The sequence below is a fragment of the Chinchilla lanigera genome, unplaced genomic scaffold (assembly GCF_000276665.1).
Source record: "Chinchilla lanigera isolate Chin_1 unplaced genomic scaffold, ChiLan1.0 scaffold00050, whole genome shotgun sequence".
NCBI lineage: Eukaryota > Metazoa > Chordata > Mammalia > Rodentia > Chinchillidae > Chinchilla > Chinchilla lanigera.
In genome coordinates, this window is record NW_004955451.1 from 3,396,584 (window position 1) to 3,420,994 (window position 24,411).

The following is a 24,411-nucleotide window of genomic DNA, read 5'->3' on the forward strand; positions in this document are numbered from 1 at the left end:
TTGAGACAGGGTCTCGCTATGCAGTTCAGGCTGGCCTTGAGCTCACTTTGTAGCCCAGGTTGGTCTCGAACTTGCAACAATCCTCCTGCCTCAGCCTCCCGAGTGCTGGGATTACAGGCGTGCGCCACCACACCCAGCTAGAACTGTTTCATATTAAAGGAGATTAACAGGACACCTGAATGCAATATGTGATCCTAAGCTAGAGGGAAAAACTAGGAGAACTGGCAAAACTGGAATTAAAGTTCAAGTATACTATTGATGTCATACGCACTGTAGCTGGTATTTACAATGTTTATTCAGAGAACATCCTTATTCATAGGAAGTATACCCTAAGGGGGTATAAGGCCATGATGTACACAATGTATTCTCATATAGTTAAAAAATTATATGGTATGTAAACATATTTGTATGATTGGTGTATGTCTGACAGTGTACCAGAACATGGAGGATAAAGCCAGTGGAGGTTTCCAGGGTTAGAGGGTCAATCAGGGAAAGTGTTAGATACATTATCATTCCAAAGGCCTGATATTATATAACAAGTTCTAAAACAACACAGCCTTCTCTATACACATTCAGTTAGCAGTACTCACATTAATAAGTTCTAGATCACACTGGCCACGTTCATAAGCAACACAGGCCAGATGTGGATCTCTCTTCTCACAATACTTTCCAACAACACGACTGTCATAATAAGGATTTTCACGCAGAAATCTCTCTGGGTTGTTATTACTGTCAATGTAGATTTTGGCTAGTGCATTGTGAGTAGCAGGCTCCTCACAACCCTCATGAATTCTGGCCTCTAGCCATGGCAGAAGCAGTTTCAGTCTAGAAGAAACAAAAGAAAACGCACACATACTGTATTATAAATAATCCTTTCTGGACATGCTAACTACAGAAGCATTTTATGGTCTATACTGTGCTTTTGCATACATTATCTTTAATTCTAAAAATCCTATTACAAAATGGTAAAGTAAGCTGGGCATGATGGCGCACGCCTGTAAGCCTGTAATCCCAGCACTCAGGAAGCTGAGGCAGGAGGATCGCTTTGAGTTTGAGAAAGGCTGGGCTACAAAGTGAGCTCAAGGCCAGCCTGAACTGCATAGTGAGACTGCATAGTGTCTCTACTAAACAAAATTACCTAGACTTTAGAAATAAATTTGTAGGGGCAGGATAGAGTGTGGTATGATTCAAGCCAGATGATCATCTGAGATCTCCCTCATATTAGGTGCTACTATAAACAGATAGCAGTTTAACCCCACCTGGAACTCTTTTTATATCTTTATCAGTGAAAAATTACTTGTTAAGAGCCAGGCCTAGTGAAACATGCCTGTAATCACAACTACCCCAGAGGTGGAGCCAGGAGAATCATGAGCTGGAGCGTAACATAGCAAGACCCATTTCAGGACAACAAGCCAGCCCTTGCACTGGTGCATGCCTGTAATCCCAGCTACTCAGGATGCTGAGGCAGGGGTTATTACAAATTCAGGCCCAATCTAGGCAACATGGTAATAACTGTGCCTTAATGAGATTTTGCCTCAAAATAAAAAATAAAAAATAAATGGGCTGGGGATATAACCCAGCGCAAAGGCCCCAGATTTGACCCCCAGTGCCCTAAAACAAACAAATCAAAGTTATTGAGTATACTGATAAAATACCTAACTAAAGGAGGGTTACTACATACAAGGGGTGATCAAAAGATACGGTGAATACTTAAATTTTAAAAAACTTACTACAGTAATAGACACATTGCCAAGAATGATGGGATAAATATGTTCAAGTGAAGAGAATTTTGAAAGGGATTAATAGTGACGTGTCTTTTATAGTTGTAACTTTTTAATTTAAACATTTAACATATTTTGTGACTACCCCTCACTGATCAAATGTTTATGGCTATTTCTGTCAAACAAAAACATTACAGCTGGGCATGGTGGCACACTCCTGTAATCCCAGCACTTGGGAGGCTGAGGCAGGAAGATTACCATAAGTTTGACGCCAGCCTGGGGTACACAATGAGTTCAAGACCAGCCTGAACTACATGGAGAGACCCTGTCTCAAAAAAACTGAAAGAACAAAAGAATGAAAGAAAAAAAGAAAGAAAAAAATTATGATTGTTTTCATCCACCTTGTTCAATGGATGAAACACCATGTGATTTCTGGCTCTTCCTTCACTAAAGTCAAAATGACCACGACAGGTTCCAATCAATTGAGGCCATTGAGGCAGCTGAATTACAAATATGCAACTATAAATGTGAAAGCAGACTGTAGAATTGCTTCAGAAAGTGACAAGAATGATTGGGTAAGTGTGTTCCAAGCAAGGGAAAGTATTGGCAATGTATTTTTTACTGTAATAAACTTTTTAAAAAAAGTGTAAAAAAAATTAAAATGTAAGTATTAACTATATGTTTTGATCATGCCACATCATTTACATTAAAAGGAGATACGAAATCAGACCATACAGCTGATAATTATAAATATGCAAAAAGGTGACCAACTGGCTGGGGACATAGCTACGTGGGAGAAGGCTTGGCTAGCATGCAGGAGACCCTGTCTGTGTTTGTTCCCCAGCACAGGGTATGGTAGGGTGATAAACCAATTTAACAGATCTTCTCCCTGACAGCTGTAGTGGTACAGAAAATACAGGTTTTTAGCTTTATAAACCTGATTATCAACTTTAAATTAGGTGTCTCCAGGGAATTATCTTTCATGGATTATTGAGTAGCTATGAGGCAAGTGATCAACTCTATTTTTAGCCATTACCATACTATAAAAGGCTATTAATTTATCCCAGTCATGAAGATTAAAATGCTACACCTGTTTCTTTTTTCAACCTCAGCAACTAGTTCATCAGTAGAGAATTGACCTCTCACAACAAGAATCAAGTTTTTAATGACATCTTCAGAGCAGTCAACATCAAGTAATCCTCCAATAACCACAGGAAGTCGACTTGGATTCACCTATGGTTTCAAAAAGAATGTATTACATTAATAAACAAAGCAAAGATGAGTTAAACAAAAAGCCAATGTACTTCCCTTTTTTAAGCTTTGTTTTTAAAATCAGCAATAAAGTAAGAGTCTATAGAACTAGAGAAAGGAAGTTAGCACAAAGTCCAGCTAAAAAACAACTCTATGGTCTCCTAGTGTACTCAAGACTCCTCTATTGGCCTGATGAATTAATTACCCAAGTTTGCTCCAAATCATAAGCACAAAGAAACTAATGTCAAGGAATAAATGTGGAAGACTCTCTAATAATAAAAAGATTCCAATTACAGCAAACCCACTTTTTAATTTCTAGTGTTAGAAAATAAAGTTTCTAATATCTTTCTTAAGATGGTCGAAAACTGTGCTTTGGAGTTTGAGGCTGCTATATGCATACTTTAAGCCCTGCTAATTTACTAGAGCCCTAGACCATCCAATTGACCTGTCCAACCATAGCAGTATCATTCTTATATTTCACAGATTTAGCAAGTATGTAAAATTTTAACCAAAGAGAAGAGTGTACTGGGAACAAAAATGCTGTAAGTTACTCTATCTAGAAGCCACCCTTACTGGGCACACAAGGATACTGCAAACATGCACTAATAAAAATTGAAAAAAATGAAAAGTGAAGATATTCAAAATATAAGAAATAAAATGTACACTGAGAGTATACCTTTAAGTGGTCTAAGTACTACTCACCTTCTGCACATATATCTCTATATACTTCTGAAGATTATTCCTATATAAATACAGCACCAAGTCATGGACGAAGTCAAATCGATCACACACAATGATAAGTGGCAACTGATCTGTTAGTTTTGCTTCCTAAAAAAAAAAGCAAGAAAGAAAAAACCTGAACTTTTTCCTGCATGAGGTACCAGGTTTGGGTAAAACATGAGAATCTGTTCTGCTCTGAGGGATGAGACTCACAAACTTGGCTCTTCTGTTAAAGACAGAAATGTCCCAATAGCTCAATGTGTAATATCCCAGTTTCAGTACATTTTTACTAAGCAACACAGATTCACATAGCAAAACACCAGGTTTTTCTCACACACATCCTTTCACCAAAATATTAACAAATTAAGATTTGTGAGCCACCAATGGCACTCAGGTCTTAAAATAATCACTGGGATTTTCATGAAAGCAGTAATTTGACTGAATTTGATAGCTGATTTAATAACTACAGTCCACTGTCAAAAAAACCCATGACATAAATGGCTCACATTTGTTTTGAACAACTGATTTACTTTTTACCCCTCCCCAGTTCCAAGCTATATAGCCAGCCTCTACACTCTAGTACAATAAAGCCTAAAAGGAGCAGCGTGATGGAAATGGCCATGAATTAAATACACGTCACTATAAGAAAAAGGCAAAAGAAAAGAAAAGAGCATTTAAAGAAACATCTTTAAATTGCCAGCTGCTTTTATCATTACAAATACCAAGCTAACCAAGCTACAATCCTACTTATAGACTGACACGAGATGTTATGGACAGATAAGTAAGACCTGTACTGGGCATTTACCTGATACATGTCCTGCCACATTCCACAGACATAAGGTACAGCACAAAAAACAACAGTGTCCATCAGGAATTCATTTATACACAGTGAAACATTCCTCAATAAATGATTCCTCTAAAACAGTCTACTAAGGAAGCAGAACTAAGTAGAATAGGACTTTCCCCAACAAAAGCCATTACTTGCAAGGCTAGAATAAACTGATTCTTAAGACTAAGGTATAGTCAACCCACTGCATGAAGACTAGTCTGCAAAGTGTTCAGCGAACACCCTGAAAAATTTATGAGCTATCCTAAATTAAAAATTAAAATAGTTATAATCTGAAGTGGAAATCCAACTGCAGATTTTTCACATTAAGGAAAGTCTAAAGCAAGTACTTATTTTAAAAACATGGAAACTCTTTACTAACAGCTGTTACAATTACTTCTATAAAGTGGGGCTGGGGATGTAGCTCAGTGGTAGAGTGCTTGCCTAGCACGCACAAGGCCGAAGTTCAATCCCCAGTACCATACACACATACACACACACACACACACACACACACACACACACACAAATCTGTATCCACATATATAAAAAACTCAGTAGCTCATATTTTTTCTTCTAAATGAGCATCCATCAATTGGTAGATCAACACATTAGTCTTATCATATTTAATTTACAAGGAACATTATCACATACGGGAAAAACATGCCTGCAAGCAATCTAAGATTAGTCTGTTCCTGTGTATGAGTATTTTAAGATTTCTCTGGCAGACAACTAATTGTATTCCAAAAGAAAATTTAAGACTAACTGTCTAAATCTACATATGGTTTCATAGTTGGGAACATGAACATTTATTTTCTAAATGATTAGTCAATCACCAGTTATAAACATTAACAATTTTAAGATCAAAATTGCAACTATATAAATATATCCAAAGGTTTTCTTAAAAATGAACCTTCAATTAACAAATATTTACTGAATACCTATATATCAGACTCTTCTTAGACAATGAGATATAGCAGGGAATAAGGCGAACAGAGTCTATTCCCCCAAAGGAATTCCACTCTGGTGGGGAGAAAGCATGTTTGACAGTGGTGGGTACTACCTTCAGTAAAAAAAGCGAGCAGGATAAAAGGGAGATGAGAACGGGGCAGGGACAGGTTCTGTTTTAGATAAGGTAACCTGAAACATCTTCTTTTATGGCTTTTGATCAGAAACCTGAAGAAAGTGAAGGTCAAGGAGCAAATCAAGTTTGATACAAAAAGCAAGCCAGCCAGTGCGACTGAAGCAAAACCAGGAGACAAAGAATGACAGAAAGTAAGATTAAAGGTAGAAAATTGGGCACAGTGGTGCATGCCTACAAGCCAAGCTACTTGGTAGGCTAAGGCAGGAAGACTGGAAGTTCCAGGCCAGCAAGGGCAACTGAGTAAGACCCTATCTCAAAAGTCAAACAGAAAGGGCTGCAGGAGGTAGCTCAGTGGTAGAGCACTTGTCTAGACTGTGTGAGGCCCTGGGTTCAATTCCCAGTACTAAAAAGAAAAAAAAAAAAAAAATCAAAGGTAGCAAGTAGCACACAGATCTTGTTTCTAAAGAAAAATGCTTTCTACAGAGAGATAAAGTTCAAGTTTAGAGTTTAAGTCAAATGATGAAAATGACAGTTTCAAGTATTTTAGCCTTTTTTTTTGGTGGCAGTACTGGGAAATGACCTAGGTAGGGCCTTGTACATGCTAGGCCAGCATTGTACTACTGAGTTTACACCTCTATCCCTCACAGGTATTTTACATGAGAAGCTATGCTCTAACAATCTCCGTGTGGCTGTTGACTAGCACACAATTGGCACCTAAATTTTCAAGATTCAGTTCAGAGAAGTATTTTTCTTAGGATATTGAATTTACATACAACATCAAATGTAATATAGCTAGCAACTGAAAAATTAAGTTTAACGGTAAGAGGCCAGAAACATTCTAGTTATGTATCATAGATCAATAGTAAAGAAGCATGACTAACTGGTTTGTGTTTATTCTCACTAGCAGGGTGAAGCTGAATACAGTAACTATGTCTTAGTACACAGAGCTCCCACCTCTGACTACTCGAACATAAGATGCTAGGTTCACCTGTAATTGTAATTCCTTCAAAGAGTCAAGAAAAATGTAAAAATAACCTTGCCTGACATGTAGGCTGACCTCACCTTATGTCTAGGGCCCATTAACACATTTATTAATAATGGTTATCAGATTATCACCGAAACACCTAAATGCGTATAGGGTACTTGACAAACACAATTTATGGTTGAATAGCTAGCCACATACTGAACAATAAATAGAATGTACACTAGTAATAAAACAGAGTGTGAAACAGGTCTAACTGGTTCAAAGGCTCATAATCTTCACCCACTCCCCTACTATATCAGGGTAGCGTCACAAACATGAAGGAAGAATGCTCATCTAATCAGACCCCACGAACTAGCAATCCAAGGCAGCACCACTCTGTTACTATTCCAAGGACGTGTTCTGGAAGCTTAAAAATGTCATAACGAAATGGTAATAGTTAACTTCCTTTTAATATGAGTAACTCTAATATTGTGTGGAAAATTAAATACCTATATCTTGTAACTAATTTAAAGATAATGCACAATGTATTAACCACTGTTACTCTATTATCTTGTTTTGAAATTTTGTTTTATATTTCTCTTTAAAGTAACATTTAAAAAAATTAAATGATAACAGTTAATTTCTTTTTAATATAAATAACTCAAATATTATTATCCAAGCCTGGAGAAATTAAAATTGAAGCACAAGAGCTGAGAGCTTGATTTTTAAAAAGGGGAAATGATGTAAGAATCCGGTTGTAATTTAAGAGGAAAAGAGTAACGATACTCAAAAGAGGAAGTAAACTTAAGAGCTGTTATGTGCACATCAGTGAAGCATAGAACATCAGATCTTTCTCATGTGAGGGACTTTTTGGACACTAGGTTGAGTTCAAATATCATACTTGCCAGGTTTTCCAGAATATTAATCAAACATAAGACATTATAATACTATAAAGCTATACTTTTTTGAAGTTTTATCTTATAACCCAAAATATGGGGCATTTTCAGCACTTAGGGTACTTAATGAAAATATTAAAACCCCTTAAGAGTTTAGCTATTTAACAAAGTCCAGGGAATAATTTCTTTAAAAGAACATCAGCCAATGACAGTTTAGTAATAAAGGCTGCTTTGCTTTCTGTCTGTCTGTCTACTCTTCTCCCCTCTCCTCTCTCTCTTTTTCATTTTTTGAGTCCAGATCTCACTATGTAGCCCATGCTGACCTCAAACTCACAGTGATAACCCTTCGTCAGCCTCCTGCGTGCTGGAATTACAGGTGTGCACCATCACACCCAGCTGTTTTTCTTTTGACAGGGTCTATGATGTAGCCCAGGCTGGCCTCAAACTCACAGTGAAGCCCTGCCTCGCCTCCCAAGTGCTCAGTACATGTCCCCTATGCCCAGTACAAGCCTGTTTTTCATATAATAAACATTTACTTTTGTTTTCCACCTGAAATTCTTCCAGGAGACAAAAAATATTTTAGAACTTTATACAAATTCTCTGAAATAATTTCATATATACGTATATGTATTTGGGAGTGGGTGGGTGGTAACCCGAGTGTTTGATGATCTTCCCTGTCATTTACAGACAACTGCTAAGTTTAAAACTTTATTTTCCCTACAAAGTAACTGGTAGATATGAGAATAAAGCTAAAAGCTATGCTAAATATTTAAGAAAATTAACTGTCCTTACATATGTTCTGAGGAGTTCATAGTCTAAGGTATTACTCTTCAATCTAACACAGGGTGTTCTTATTTCTCTATAGCTGAATTCATGTCTAACAAAGCTGAGCTTTCCTGGTTTAGTATTTCCTTTATGAATTACACGTAATTAATAGTTTATTTCTAGAACCAGGCAGACTTGATGATAGTAGTAAACTAGTTTTTAAGCAACAGATTTCTTGGTTCCTGACATAAAGACTTCTCAAAATGATCCCAAAGCCAGGTATGGTGCTGTATGTCAGTAATCCCAGCACTCTGGAAGGCTGAGCAAAGAGGATCACAAATTTAAGCCCAACTTGGGCAATACAGCAACAGCCTGCTTCAATCAACCAACCAACCAACCAACCAATCCACTGGGGGCTTAGGATGTGGCTCAGGGCAGAAGCCCTGGGTTCAATTCCTCACACACAGACAGAAAGAGAGTAAAGGGGATGAAAAATGATCAAGATATAAGTATGTCTTTCCCAAAGTGAATGTAATTATTATGTATCACAAACATGTATTAATGAAAAAAACCCATAAAAATAAGTTAAAAAATAACAAAGGCCAGCTGACTAAAATATTGAAAAGAAGGGGCTGGGGATTTAGCTGAGCAGCACAGTGCCTGCCTGGCAAGTGCAAGGTCGTGAGTTCAATTCCCGGTACCGGAGAAAAACCCAAGAAAATAAAAAAATAAAATATTGAAAAGAAATTTAAATGAGATTCTAAAATGACATTGAGAACTCAAGAGCATTTCAAAATGTTTCTTCTCAAAAAATGAAAAAAGGAAAATTTTCTTTTGAGACAGTGCTATTTATTTCTTCTTAAACAGATGGTCATTCTTAAGTATTACTTACTAATTTCCTTCCCTATTTCAAAGGAAACCACAGAGTATTTAGTTTAGAAGAAATAACCCAATACACAATTTAAGCTAAGAATTTCACATTTAGGGGGAAAAAAGTACTTTAGAAGTGTGACTGAAGCCCCATGGAGCTGCTGATCTTCAAGTCTTTCAGAAAACTCACTACGCAAAATACTTACCTTGAGAAAATTCTTGACTCGTTCAGGATCATAGCAGTTGCTTTCTCTGCAGATTCTTTCTACTTCTTTGATCTGTCCAGTCTTACAAGCTGCCTGAATATATTTAAAGTGCACATCTGGGTCTTGACTGAAGTTAACAATGGATCCCAGAAAATAAAAGAGACCTTAAAAAACAAATAAATGAAATTAAGCTTAGAGGCACTTTAGAGAATAACAAAACCTAAAAAATATTTAAGGAATCATACAAAATACTCCCAAATATACTTTAATCCATCCAGAACATCCAATGGTTTTTTGGGGGGGGCTGGAGGGGATTGAACTCAGGACCTCACGCTTGCCAGGCAGGTGCTGTGCCACTGAGCTAAATCCTCGACCCCTCCACTATTGTTTAATAGTTTAGAAACAGAGGCAGCTACTCAGTATCAGAGCTATTACATCATAGTCTACATAAGAAATTTTAAATTGCATTCCATATGCTAGGTGTTTTTCCATAATGAAGTTGACAGAAAACAGACAAAGGTAATTCAGAAACAACTTAACACAGTGTTGTCCAACAAAACTTGCTGGAATAAAGAAAATGTTCTTCACCCAGACTGGCCAATATGGTATCCACTATGTGGCTATTGGGCACTTGAAGCATAGCCAGAGGCACTGAAGAACTAAATCTTAAATTTTATTTTATTTCAATGACTTGAAATAGCTACATGTGACTAGTGGCTTCTGAACTAAACAGTAAATTTAGTGCATAGTTAACATACACAAACTGAGAAAACTGATATAATCTCTTACCTTTCTATCTGGAGCATTAATACTACAAAGGGAGGGAACAAAGGTTAACTGGAGGACCAGAATTTAGCTAGTAAACGAGCCCAACAGGGGCTCTCAATGGCAGTGATTACATTAGCACTCTACAGTAGCAATTATCTAGGGTAATTTTCTTCCCTGGATTTAGCAACATCTAAAGAAGATTTTCTTTGTCACAACTGATAGAACTGATACCACTGGCGTCCAGAGAGTAGAAACCAGGGATGTGGCAAAATATCCTCCACATGCAGGACTATCACATACAACAAAGAATGACCTAGCTGCAATTACCTACAGTAATAAAGCCGAGAGTAATAAAGCTCTGCTGTGTAGTAGCAAGTTAGAAAATTTCCTCACCTGCTATTTTAAAAACAACACATATAAGCATAAAATATTATTATATCTAATCATTATTATTTTTATTTTATACAACTGGGACAAAACAACATACGTTTACCTTAACATTCTGCCTTTAATTCGTTTATAAAATATCCAAGTAGATGGTCTTATACAATCCATACTGCCACGACCTGATATGTAAGGGCCATGATATTTACTGAGTAATAAAACTTAAAAACACAATTTCCAACAGCCTGACCATAAACATACCTCACTTGACATCTAAAGTAATTTTTAAAAACTCCCAATTACCTTCAAAACTCTTGAAAGATTCAAAGAGTTCAATCAGAGATTGAGTTGACAGCTGTTCATGGTACTTGGAGGCCACCTGAACACAGATCTGCAGATTCTGACGAATGTTAGCAGACAGCATGGCTCTGAGACACTCTAGGGAGTCCTCCACTGATAAGGATCCAAAGTAATTCACTAACCACTAGAGGACAAGATAAATGAATTAATTAAATGAAACAACATTGAACTTTATGGTGGTATAAAATTACCATCACCTCGGGCCAGTGATATAACTCAGTGGCACAGCGCCTGCCTAGCAAGCGGAAGGTGCTGAGTTAGATTCCAGCACCATCCTCCCCCAACCCCCAAAAAACCAAAATTACTATCATCTAATAGCAAACAAACATATTTTCAACATACTAATTAATCACAACAGGTAAGAAACAAAATACCTCAGGGTTGAGAAGATGTGTATGAACAACTGCACGCTTTATATCATATAAATCAGTGAAATGTTCTAATGCACGCTGCAGTAGGCCGGCCTTTTCACACAACTGAGCAATATGAGCCCGATCATAATGTGTAAACATTTGATTCCCTAGAATGGCATCTGCAACCTATAAAAACCAGAAACAGGATAAGTTCACTTTGCCACCTCATTTATATCAGTAATTCAATTTCCAGACTACATACTAAGAATCAGCAGAAAAGTGGTAAAGGAAATAGAGCACAAAGGAAAAATAGCTACATTTTCTTGAATAAGTAAGTAGTGAGCACCTTATAACTGAGTAATAATCTGTGGAGCTCTAAATAATTACTACAATGGTTGTTGGAAACTTGCCTAAAATGTACTAAAACACATACTTGGGGTGCATGCATAAGGTTCATCTCAAGCAACCGCGTCTGCAAAGGACCCTCAGATGGGCGATTATTCTTGAGAGCATCAAGCAGGAATGCAGTACATTGTTGGATAAGGTTGTATTCCATAAAGACATCCACGATCTGCAAAAAGAATGTATATAATATATATTTTATAACTGACAATATATCTATGAAATTAAGCATGATTTCTTTACATATAAACAAAAATCAGACAAAATGCCAGATTTAAAGATTATTTGGACAACATGACTTCCTACTTTAAGAATAAATTTTGTGCTCTGGAGAAATCAATTACTTTTAGATATGGAAAAAATAACTACAAAAATATCAGGATATTATATAATATTAGAATACAATCAAACTGACATTTAAAACCTTTACAAACTTTCTTTCTGGGTACCGGGAATCAAACCCAGGACCTCATGTTTGCCAGGGAGGCACTGCATCACTAAGTTACATCACCGGCTACAAACTTTTAAAAGCATAAAAATCATGCCCAATATGAAGAACAATCAACTAACTCTATAAAAACCTCTCCCTTCTCACTGGGAAGGTGATGTTTCCTCATTCTCATGTATTTTCTCATTTTGTAAATAAATGTAACACTTCTAAACAGGATGGAGTTTGTGTGTTCTATACCTGTACACAGAGAGTATTATACTGTTCACTATTGTCCAACTTGCTTTTCTGGTAAGATATTTCAGGTCTGTCTGTGTAGAGGTGAGACATTACCTCTACTTTCTACAAACTGGAAGTTTAAAAGTCTATGAAGTTCCCTGTCCTTGACAGCCAGAAAGGTCCGGAGTCAGCGGAGGAGCAGCTGACGAATAAGGACTCGGAGAACACGAGAGTACCGATGCCCGATGACTCAGAGTTCGAGCTGAGTGGGGACGTGAGAGCCATTTGGGAGCTGGAAACCAGGAGGTCCTTGCGCACACCTGGGGAGACCCCCCCGGAGGCCATTCTAACCTGAACTGTACAGGCAGCGGTGGAGGAGTAAGTGAAGCTCTGGAGAGGACTACACCAAGACTTCATGGATTACATGGGGCGCCTAATATTCAAGACTCTGTAGAACTGCCTTCACAGAGAAGGAGGAGCCCCTTGAAATCGTAAGTATAGAGGAAAGAGTGGACACCCCGTTGCTGGACACTGGTCCTGGTCTCTCGGTCCTTCTTTTCAGTCCTGGCCTTTCTTCTAGCCGTCACACCTCAGTGAGGGGAGTCACTGATGAGGTAACCCACTATTTTTTGCAACCCTTGGGCTGTAAACTATTTGTTGGATCTTTCTTGCATATCTTTGTTTTCCTGAGAAACCACTCTGAAGATGCCAACATGTATTGCAGCAGCCATTGATAATTTCCTACCAATCTGTACATAACTCGGTAATGTTTGTATTGCTCCTATGTTATTTCATAAATAGATGTATGTTTGTCACTATGTGTTTGCAACAACAACCACTGAGAATAGTCAATGATTATTTGATTGATCACTCATGTATAGTTCTATTTGTTTTCCCTAGAGATCACTTTGGAGAAACCAGGGTACAGTACAACAACCACTGATAATTTCCTGCCATTTCTGTTTGTAACTCACTATTATTTGTCTATTTGTTTTCCTGAGAAACTATCTTGAAGATACCAATAGGTAAAATAACAACCACTGATAATGTCCTATCACTTTGTAATTTGGTGTATCCCCCTACTGTTTTGTTGTCCTTCATTTACTCTTTAAAATTAAAAAAAAATTTTTAAAAAGTCTACAAAGTTGTTTAAAGTCAGATTTGTCCCCCTCTTCATCTCAATGAACCACAGAATGTTACCTGTGTGATATCAGCAAGAGGCTCTTCGTCCTGAACTAACATTTGGGCAAACTGCTGTCCCTGATCTGGACTGATACGCATCACATTTCTCAGCAGAAAGATCCAGTCTGGAGTATATCCAACCTATGAATGGACAAAGACTTAAACTCTGCTAGAAAGTTTTGGTTTTATACAACTTAAAGGTTTTTTGCACAATAAAATCTTGTTAATGAAAAACTACCAGTGAAAGCACAAATGTATTTATAATTTAAGATGTTCAACTAGATTTTGGTTTGAGATGACATTATTTGAACACAGAGCTCAACTTTTTAATAACTGGCTTATCCATTTTCTTTTTTTTTTTTTTTCCCTTGTCTTTTTGAGACAGGGTCTCACTATGCAGTTCAGGCTGGCTTTGAGCTCACTTTGTAGCCCAGGCTGGTCTTAAACTCACAATGATCCTCTTGCCTCAGCCTCCTGAGTGCTGGGACTATAGGCATGCCCCACCACACCTGGCTCCATTTTCAATGAATAACTTCAAAAAATCTGTTCTTAAATTTTAATAAGCCATGCAAAATATCTTAAATTCTAGTAAGCCAAGCAAGAATAACTGTGTCCATTTTCAGGAAGTCTGAATTTTACTTATGAAAGCCCAGATAGGATTTTAATACTTTTCCAAGCAATTCAAAATTTAAGAAAATTCACTATTAAAGTAACAGTATAAGTTAATTGCTCCCTGAATGTTTTTTATTTATTTATTTATTTATTTATTTATTTATTTATTTATTTTTGCCTTTTTCAGACAGAGTCTCACTATGCAGTTCACGCTAGCCTTGAGCTCATGTTGTAGCCCAGGCTGGTCTCAAACGCCCAACCATCCTCCTGCCTCAGCCTCCTGAATGCTGGGATCACAGGCATGTGCCACCATGCCTGGCTTCCTGAAGCCAGTTTTAATAAATTTATGTTAAGAATGTATTTCGTTGCACTCACAGTTTTAATAAATTTATGTTAAGAATTTATTTCATTGCACTCACTTTTTTGGCATATAAAACAATCTTCTGTACTTGACCTGTTTCTGCAAAGCACTGAATGACTTTATTTGGGACATTAGCCCTCAGGTACACACTAAGTGCTAATGTAGGATCCACAGATTTCACAAGATCACCCAGTTCTTCAGAACATTCCAGCTGGGCAAAGGAAAAAAAAGAGATTGGTTAGTGACTCATGAGTTGCTTTACAAATGGGCAGTTGAAACCATTTCCCTATAAATAACAACTAATACCGCAGGTCCTTAGTTCCTCAATTTCCCCAAATGTAAGTATGCAGGGATTGTGGTTGGCAAAGACATTTGATACTGTATTTACAACAGTGTCTCAGTAGAATTCTTCATTTATCTTAAACAAGGATAGAAAAGCCCATTAAGCTTTCACCATTACACATATTACCAGCCACCTTGGTAGGAATATATAGCAGAACCACATACTTCTAGCTACTAAAAATATTCTGGTGTCACACCTATGTGACCTCAAATTATTAAAAATAATAAGTCATTCTGTTATTGTTGCAGTGCTAGGGACTAAATCCAGGATCTCGTGCTTTCTAGGCAAATGTAGTAACAAATGGAAATCTGACATTGAAGGAACAAATGAGATATACCATAAGGACCATCATTACATCTAAAGACTTTGAAGGAACTAAGCTCTACTCTCTTGACTTTAGGATTTAAGGTTGTAAGGCACAATCCTCTAATTTCCTAAGAACAAACAGGTAAGAATTGTAGAATTTTTAGGTAGTACACAAGTAGACATCCAATTATTACTCAGCCTGCCTTAGGCAGCTATCCAAATTAGACATCACCTTCCTAAGAGTTCTGCTTTACATGTTAGAGCTGATTTTCTACTTTTAATGGCAACATTAAAGACTACCCTAATAATTCAGTGCTGAAAGTGGGAGGTTCTACCAGCCTCTACATCTTAACTGACCATGCTAAGGAAGAGTTGAGCAGTGTTTCTCTTACCACAAATGAATCCCATGTGACTGTTCGCAAAAACTGATAATACCCAAAAAGCTGTCACCCTGTTACACAGGTCAACTCAGTTACCTTCACTGTTCCCATCCTCCCTTATCTTAAACAATTAGGACAGACCTGTATAAATACTCGCTAGTGTAGCTAGTAACTATTCTTCAGCAGACTCATGTCCAAGCATCTCAACTCAGAGGTACTATCCTCCAGTATCCTAAAAGATTGCCAGAAGCTGGGTCAAGAAACAAGGACTTAGAATTAGTAATGAAAAATACTACCTAAAAAACAAAAACCACTACTAACTAACATTGACAGGTATAGTAACATTAAGTTATTCAGTACTCAATGAGTATTTCTTTTGTTTGTTTTTTGGAAAGAGGGTCTCACTACGTAGTGCAGACTGGCCTTGAACTTGCCATGTAGCCCAGGCTGGCCGGGAACTCATAGCAATCTTCCTGCCACAGCCTCCCAAGTGCTAGGATTACAACTGTGCACCACTACCTCCAGCTCAATGAGTATTCTGAACAGTGTTATCTCACTTTTTGACAATGGCAAAGGACCTGCAACTCAAGACTACAATATTGTGCAGAAAAGCTTTTCATTTGCAGTGTGCCTTAAGAGGAGTAATATATAAGGTTGCTTAACCATGTTTATTGCCTGACAAATACATTTATTGTCTTAAGTCTTTCTAAGTCACTACTCTACAAAAAAATAATATGCTGTAGAAAATGTGCTGTGTAGAAAAAATTAAGCACCAAGTAAATATAAAAGGAATAGAGAAATCCTATGGTGAAGAAAGCTGGCTAATATGTATATTTTTAAATTTCTATTTAAAACCAAGGTAAAAATTAACATTCTATGAAATCACTGCCAAACAGTATCTCACTGCTAACTAGATAGCATTTATGTCTGGTTAACATATGAATGATCTCTCACTTTCTGTACACATTCCTTATACATCTAAACATATTGACAGGCAACAAATATCACAATTTTATGACAGTCTGCTCCTTAAAGATGGTATCTGTACTGCTGGAACTACTGTACATATCAAGTGTGGGATGTGGGAGATAACATATCTTATGTTCGAACTAATGCCACTTATGCTAGAAAATATGACTGCATACTGAAGTAAGCACACTAAGTTTTTCCTAAAGAGAAAGGATAGTAACTCCATTCCAGGTTAGTAATTTTAACTACCAAGCAAGACTGCTGGATTCCATTTAAAAACATAAATACTAATGATCTCACCTCAACAGCCATAAAAATAAATATATTTTCAAAAGGCAAAGCAATAAATACATGTATTTTAAGTATTGTATGTTCTAATTCTATGTCTACAATTAATAAATAACAGAAGGGAGATATTTTGGTCCCACTTAATTTTAACTTGCTAATATAGTCCTTAATGCAATCAAAGCAAAATTATGTCAACACAGATGAACGTACTTTATCTTCTTTCAACCATTTCTCCAAAAGCTGTTTCCGCCCTTGCTGAAGAACAGGCCTACACAGCTCTAAGGATTCATATTTGTTCAGTTGGCCTTGGTCCAAAAGGATTCCAAAGTACTGAAGGAGAGGCGAAGTCTGACCTGGCTGAGCTGGGACACTCTGGAACCTACGGATGGTGTCTGGAGTGCGAAGAATTCCCTTGAAGAAGAAGCAATGTTAAGAACTCCTCAGAGGTGATCTAGTAACCCTATGGATTTCTTGAATCAAGGTGAAAAGCATTAGTTGACATGTTAACCAAGTTTCAAATCTTTACCACTTATTATAGACCTTTTCAATTCTTTCATACCTCTGGTTCAGCTTTATAAATTATTCAGAATTAGAAAGGTACCAACTGAACTACAATATTAATGTGTTAAAGCATAAATACAATCATGAAATATAGTAAGTCTCCGACACGAGTTCTAAGAGAATGTCTGTAAGTCAGATTCATACGTAAGTCTGACAAAGTGAGTCTTAGGCACCTTTGATACACATACACAATGTAAAGCATGAAAAAACTAAACACACACACAGAGAATGAGTGACATCTATGATCTTTTCGCCTTGGTTGAATCTCTCAATTATTTTCACTTTTGTTTCCATGGTTATTGCTTTGTGCCTCCTGGCAGTCCCACCTACATTGCCACTGCTTTTCCTCTTGCTTCTGAACATCCTGGGCTGTGCCTGAGCACTGTACTGTTGTTACTGCACTGCACAGTAGGCAAACAGCAGCACAACTGCGACAGTGTCCGGCACACACGTGAGCTATTTCCTCTACAAATGTTCATAATGCGAAGTCTTTATCTGTGAAAGTTCACAATTGAGTATTTTTAAGAGTAGGAAAATTTATTGGGAAAAAGGAATGGAAAATAAGAATCACTCCTGAGAGACAGGAGGGGTCCCGAAATGGGATACCTTTGAATGTTTTTAAGTCAAGGATTTACTATAGCTATGGCTAGTTATTAAAACAAGTTCACATTAATTTTTGTTTTGAGACAGGATCTCACTATATAGTTCAGGTTGGCCTTGAACTCACAGTGATCCCCCTGCTTCAGATCCTGAGTGCTGGGATTACAGGCATGTGTCCCCATGCCTGGCTAAATTCACATTAAATTAAGTACGAATTTCATTACACTTGTCAGGAACATAAAGTGCTCATCTAACACAAAACAACAGCAAGGTGGGTAGCAATAAACTCAACCCAATTTCCGGTATCTCTACCTACCACAGATGCACAGGATCTGTTTTCATGTCCAATGTTTTGGAAGTAAGTAGCTAGCATTTATGAGGTCAAAGATCAAATCTATGTAAAATCACAGTTTGGTAGATCTATATAGCCTTATAAAATTCTGAGTTTTAAATTGATAAATCTAGAGGTATTGACAACTGTCATATTCTACCAAGGGAAAAGTAATCTGAAAGTGATTATTTCTCGGTGTAAAGCCAGTCTGTCTTCTAGCCATAACAGAAATAGAGAATAATAACATTAATCCAAGCACGGGAACCTCATTTTCATAACTGCTTACCTTTGGTGCATTAGCAGCCACCTTTGCAGCCTCTGAGTAATTTCCTTGGGCAAAAAGAGCATTAAATTTTCGAGCAAAGAGTTCTTCAGCACCAGCTAAATTGTTACGTACAGCCATTCTCAGAGCCAAATCAGGATTTTGTAGCACATTGGTAATGTAAGGAATTATGTTTTCTTCTTCCACACACACTGACAAAACCTGTGATTTAACGATTAAATAACAGCTGTTCCTTTGGATATAAATGACAATCTGTAAGAGCAGATTACTCCGAGACCACAGGATAAACGATTGTGACAACTGCTTTCTTGCTACTGTAATATATAACTTTTAAAAATTTACAAGATGAAAAAAAAAAAAGACCAGGTGAGAAAGGATTTAGGAGATTTAAAAACAAGTCATTTGGGATCCGTAAAATATGGCCATTCTGTTACATAATTTCTTACTTCACAATGTCCAGACTCTAACTGCTTTCGTATCATCTGTCCATTCTGCTTTGTGTTGTTGAGACAGGGTCTTCACTATGTAGCCCACCCAGGCTGGTCTCAAACTCACAGTGATCCTCCTGCCTCGGCCTCTCAAGGGCTGAGCTTATAGATTTGTGCCACTATGCCAAGCACCATCTGTTCATTCTTAACATGATTAACATAAAAGGTTAAAGCTCCACTTAAATGAGCTCTGAAAGACAATTCTACATGTTCTATACATCCTTGCAGCAGGCAATCCTCATAACCTATAGAAAATGACTCTAAATTATGAATGTAGGACTCACCTGGAAAAAATTTAAAGAATACTCCTTTTAATTTTATGATTTGGCAATAACTCTTTAGCTATTTTCTTTATTACATTTACATGCCTACAGATCAGATTATATATTCAAGAGGGGAAGGAAAGAACCATGGAATCCTCAGGTACCTAACATAAGGCAAGGTACACAGCAGATGCTTAATAAATGCAACACAGGTAAAAAGTACAGTGGTGCCTTGGTTTACGAACTTAATTTGTTTTATGACTTGGGGGAAGATGGCTGCATTTAGTGCTTGAGTGGGAAAGATGGCTGAGGTTGCGTTTGTCATGCAAAGCAGGGTTTTGTGAATGGAAGCAAAATTTTGCCAAATGCTATTGTTTGTAAACCAAATAGAAGCATTGGTGAACCAAAGTATCACTGTAATTTCTAACTGCTTCTGCTTGGAGAACAGTTACCCTCAAATCTTCTTAAAACTTAATGCCACATAATGATGTCCTGCTTGCCCCAAAGCTGAGCGGCTGTCAGTTGCCCTAGAAAGGGAGCTCTCTTACCCACCTAAGCAACCCCCAAGAAGCAGGGCTTCTTATATACCTAGCTTATAAACCACGTGTTTCCTCTAGTAGTGCTCCTCAAACTACTGTAACTGTTTCCCAGTCACAATTCCACATGAGCAAAGAAGGATGTCTTTGTCCAGCGGTATCAGTGGCAACATGCGGTGCTCACCACAAAAGGCACATGCCTAGTATTTGTTCAATTAATGAAAACAGGAAGGTTCTTCCCAAAGAGCTATAAGGAAAATATTTGAAAATTCAGTAAACCCAATAGATGGGTATTCGTCTGCTGGGTATGCTCTGCTATACTTTCTAGTGCATGCTAGGCAAGCACTCTACAGGGTCTTGCTCAGTTGCTCAGACTAGCCTGGAACTTGTGATTCTAATGCCTTAGCCTCAAGTAGCTGGGATTACAGGCAATTGTACGGTGCCTGGCAACAGCTACTGAATTTTTAAAACTGCTTTTGTGTCAGACACTGACAATACAAATACAAATTTAAAAAGGTATGCCCTTCTCCTAATAAAGAACAGTGATAGAGTTATAGGAGCAAATTTTAATTCGTTGTATCAAGTATTCTGTGGAGGGCCATGTTCACTACAGAAACATAAAAAGTAGAAGCATCTAACAAGGTCTAGGGCTGAGGTGGGGGATGGAAAGGTGGGGAAACATTCTTTTTCCCTAAAGGAAGTGTCTGTTCATATGGATACCATGTCTCAAAAATTAACTGAGTAAAGGAGGGAAAAATCCTGATGTATTTCCTTTGCTTACTGTTGAGAAAAAAATAATTTGCAGGATAACCAGTAAAGGGCAAGATCAACAACAGTACTCATTTTTTTAAGTTTTTAGCCATTTTCAGAAAAAAAATTTCTGGTAGAATTTTTGTTACATTAAAATACTAAGAAAACAGAGAAAAACCACCACTTGCTACATGGTGTGAAGAAGTTTTTGTGTCCAACATGACAAATTTAGAATAGCTACTATTTCTTCTATCCAAGTAGGTAACTTTCCAGGAATCCCGCAATAGATACCGAAACATACCGTGGTCTAACACTAAGTATTTAGTAATAAGGCATCAGGAAAATATATGTCGGTAAAATACTTATCTGTCTTAGAGATACATAAAAGAAAGAAAATCCCTGTAAAAACTATAATGTGACTCTGTCAAATGTGATCCTAACAGTTTCTTCTTAGGAGACTTACTTCTTTTGACAATAAAGATTCGTAATCCTAGAATGCTAAATGCCAAATGGTTTCTCTCTACGACAGGATCAAAGAGACTTTATACCTATACACCTTAGCGTTCTTAGTTATATATTATTTTTCTTTTTAAAATAAATGTGCATATTTGAGATTTACAAACCACATTATAGTATGTATTATCTATAGTAAAATGTTGATATAATGAAGCACATTAATGTATCTATGATCTCACATAGTTTTATTAAATAAGAGCAGCTAAAATTTTTAGAAATCCCTAATACCACTTTATTTAACTTTAGTCTTCATGCTGGGCATGAGATCTCTAAACTTGTTAATCTTACACGTCTGCTATTGAATCCTTTGATCTGCATCTTGGGTTTTTCCCCCCTCTTATGTATTCTTTTCTGATAGCCAATGACACATTTTGGAATAAAGGTAATGATACCATATTACTTTATTTAACAAGTTTCAAGACGTCCTTACTTGTCCTTTTCTGTTTACTCCAATTATTCCAGCTGTGGCTTCGTGAGGTGCAGTAACAAAAATTGTTTCGCCACTAATTCTGTTCATATAGATGCAGGTACCAGTCTCAAGATCATAGAGGTGGATATAACCATACTTCGTGATCAAGAACACCACATCATGCTTTTCACTGATCTGCATGAAGAAAACCAACATTTTAGGAAAATAATAAATCTACAAGCAAAATATATAGTCCAATTCCATTTTAGAGATATAAATTCCAGGACTTTAGCAAGAGTGTTAGTTTAAAAAAAGTTATATAAGGCTGCTTTTGTTTTTACAGCATGTTTAAATATGGGATATCCAAGTATATAAGGATATGAATGAAATCTATAAAATCAAGAAAAGACAATTTTGACAATTTAGTATAAAACATGAAAGTCGGTATTCTTTTATAGTTTCATTTTAGAATAATTATATCAACTATGAGTGATATTAGAATTAATTTCTTTTAAGAGAGTTTTTTTTAAATAGTGCACTTATTTTACTTAAAATACCTGCATTGCAACAGGAAAATCATTTTGTGCTTCTGGAGGAAAGAAAACATCCACTGCCTTCTTTGGAAAGGGCTGGTTCCCTGTAGGTGGTGTGCCAACTTCAATAATGTGTAACTGTTCAAAAGAAAATAAAATTCATAGAAATTAAGATCTCTTAGCAGTTAGTCATACATCTTTATTTCAAGCACCAAGCTGAGACAACCCAAATGTCCAGTAATAGGGAACTGTGTTTGGTACGTCCATACCATGAAGTACTCCTCAATAAAAAGGATATGGGTATCATGCCAAGTGGGAGAAAAGAGCCAATCTCAAAACGTCACAGACTGTGTAATTCCTTTTATGTAACCTTTTTGGAAGTGACAAAATTATAAAGAAAGACAATAACTTGGTGGTTGCCAGAGGCTGGGGACAGTGGAAGGGAGGTGGAGTGGGTGTGACTCTAAAGTCAGGAGGGAAATCTTTGTGGTGATAGAATAGTTATGTATCTTGAATTTATTCCTGACAAGAGACCCATACAACTGTACTAATACCTACTCCTGGTTTTTCTACTATACTTCAGCAATGTACAATGTAACCACTGGGATAAACTGGGAAAAGGAAACAGGGGATCTCTCTATATTTGCAGCTTCCTATGAGCTTATATTATTTCAAAATAAACACTCTTTTGAGTATCTGAAATAATACTTCAAATAATCTACCTGAAATACAGTGCACAGAATGACATATTACCTATAAAGATGCTTTCTCATGGCTTTTTTGTGGGGTGGGAGGGTCTTGCCGGGAATCAGACTCAGACTTTGCACTTGCCAGGCAGGCGCTATACCACTGAGCTTTTAATTGTATTGTAACAACATTTTCAAATAGAAATTTAACTAAAGTCATTAAATTCCTCTCTTTATTCTAACATAAACAAGTACATACCTAAGCTTCATATACCCAAAAAAACGGGTGAGAAAGTATTTTCATTCAAAATGTCTGAGATTGCACATTAACCAGGCAAAAGAAAGTAAATAATGTCAAGGAAGGGGTATTAAAGACTTTTCTTAGTCATGTTAGGAATATATTCATTCAAAAAAATCAGTTAAGATAAATATCACACGGTAACAGGATCTCATCTTTCTTTAGGATGACTAGCCATTCTGAAAAACCAGAGATAACCATGGTGGCACACATCTATAATCCCAGCTTTCAGGAGGCTGAGGCAAGAGGATCACAAGTTTGAGGCCCCTGGGCAAAATTAGCAAAACTTGATCTTAAAACAAAAGTAAAAAGGGCTGGGAAAGTAAGTAGCTCAGTGGTAGATCACTTCCCTAGCATATGCAACGTTTTGGGTTCAATCCCAGTATCCCAAGTTTTTAAAATTAAAAGCAAAGAAGGAAAACTGTGATCTGCCTTCAAAAGCCATGGAAGACTATAAAATATATAGCACATGCATTAAATAGTCTAGTATCAAATAGTTTCAAGAAGCTATAAACAAGTTTTCAGATACTATCAAAATGATAAGCTTATTTTAGTTGGACTTTTCAGAAAACATCCTAGTCCTTTTAAGGATTAACATCTAATTTCTAAAACCTATGTATCTTTTGTCTAAGTTCCACCAATTTACTTTCTAATTTAGTAATGATCAGAGGCTGATAGGATTACTCCTTGGTTCAGCAGTTTCAGACGGAATTATACCCTCTATGTATCTATTTCCACTCTGCTGAGAAGTTACAGATGACATTTTAAGCAATCTCTTAGTTCTTTTGTTATTTTGTTTTGTGGTACCAGGTACCCTGCACCCCACTTCTTTTTTGAGACAGGGTCTCTTAAGTCATTAAATTGCCCAAGTTGGGCTCAAATCTGCTCCTGCCTAAGCCTACTAGAGTGCACCACCGTGCCTGGTTTATCTTAATTCTTTAAAACTACTTACCAGGGTAAACAACAAATGTATTCTGATTTACCCAACATCTAAACCCTAAATCCTCTTTGTGATTGGGGGACAGGAGCAACGGTATTTTGTGTAAATGCTGATGACAAGTAAGGCCAGCCTTCCCTTTTTGTTGAGACAGATGTCTTGCTATGTAGTTCAGGCTGGCCTTGAACTCACTTTGTAACCTAGGCTGGCCTTGAGCTTGCAGTAATCCTCCTTCTTCAGCCTCCCAAGTGCTGGAAGTGCTGGGAGTGCAGGCATGTGCCACCACGTCCAGGCCAGCCTTCCATTTTAGAAGCACCAGATACCTGTTTTCCATGATTCTCAGAGACAAGATAAGTATGTGACCTTATATACACTAGGCTTCAAACAGGGAGCTCAAATTCTACTCTGACAGTAGAAACACTAGGGAGACTGAGTGTCGCGGCATCCAGCAGTGTAGGCATATAAAACAGAGTCCTCAGAGTTCTGTCGCATGTTTTATTAGGCTAGAACTCTGGCTACTGCCCATTTTCTCTTATTTCTTC

At 37.1% G+C, this 24,411-nt stretch overlaps 1 protein-coding gene across 2 annotated transcripts in view; it reads right to left on the bottom strand.

Moving 5' to 3' along the window:
• The window catches only part of Cltc (clathrin, heavy chain (Hc)), a 65,670-nt gene that overhangs the window by 16,280 nt on the left and 24,979 nt on the right, over window positions 1-24,411 (bottom strand). For both annotated transcript variants that reach the window (XM_005393984.2, XM_005393983.2), the window contains exons 5-17: window positions 21,973-22,086; window positions 21,437-21,610; window positions 18,457-18,654; window positions 16,889-17,089; window positions 14,451-14,603; window positions 13,438-13,560; window positions 11,602-11,739; window positions 11,190-11,354; window positions 10,759-10,939; window positions 9,304-9,467; window positions 3,675-3,800; window positions 2,812-2,954; window positions 591-825 (exon numbers count right to left, since the gene is read on the bottom strand). In XM_005393984.2, the coding sequence (XP_005394041.1) occupies window positions 591-825; window positions 2,812-2,954; window positions 3,675-3,800; window positions 9,304-9,467; window positions 10,759-10,939; window positions 11,190-11,354; window positions 11,602-11,739; window positions 13,438-13,560; window positions 14,451-14,603; window positions 16,889-17,089; window positions 18,457-18,654; window positions 21,437-21,610; window positions 21,973-22,086 (2,115 nt within the window). The remainder of the gene's footprint in view (window positions 1-590; window positions 826-2,811; window positions 2,955-3,674; window positions 3,801-9,303; window positions 9,468-10,758; window positions 10,940-11,189; window positions 11,355-11,601; window positions 11,740-13,437; window positions 13,561-14,450; window positions 14,604-16,888; window positions 17,090-18,456; window positions 18,655-21,436; window positions 21,611-21,972; window positions 22,087-24,411) is intronic.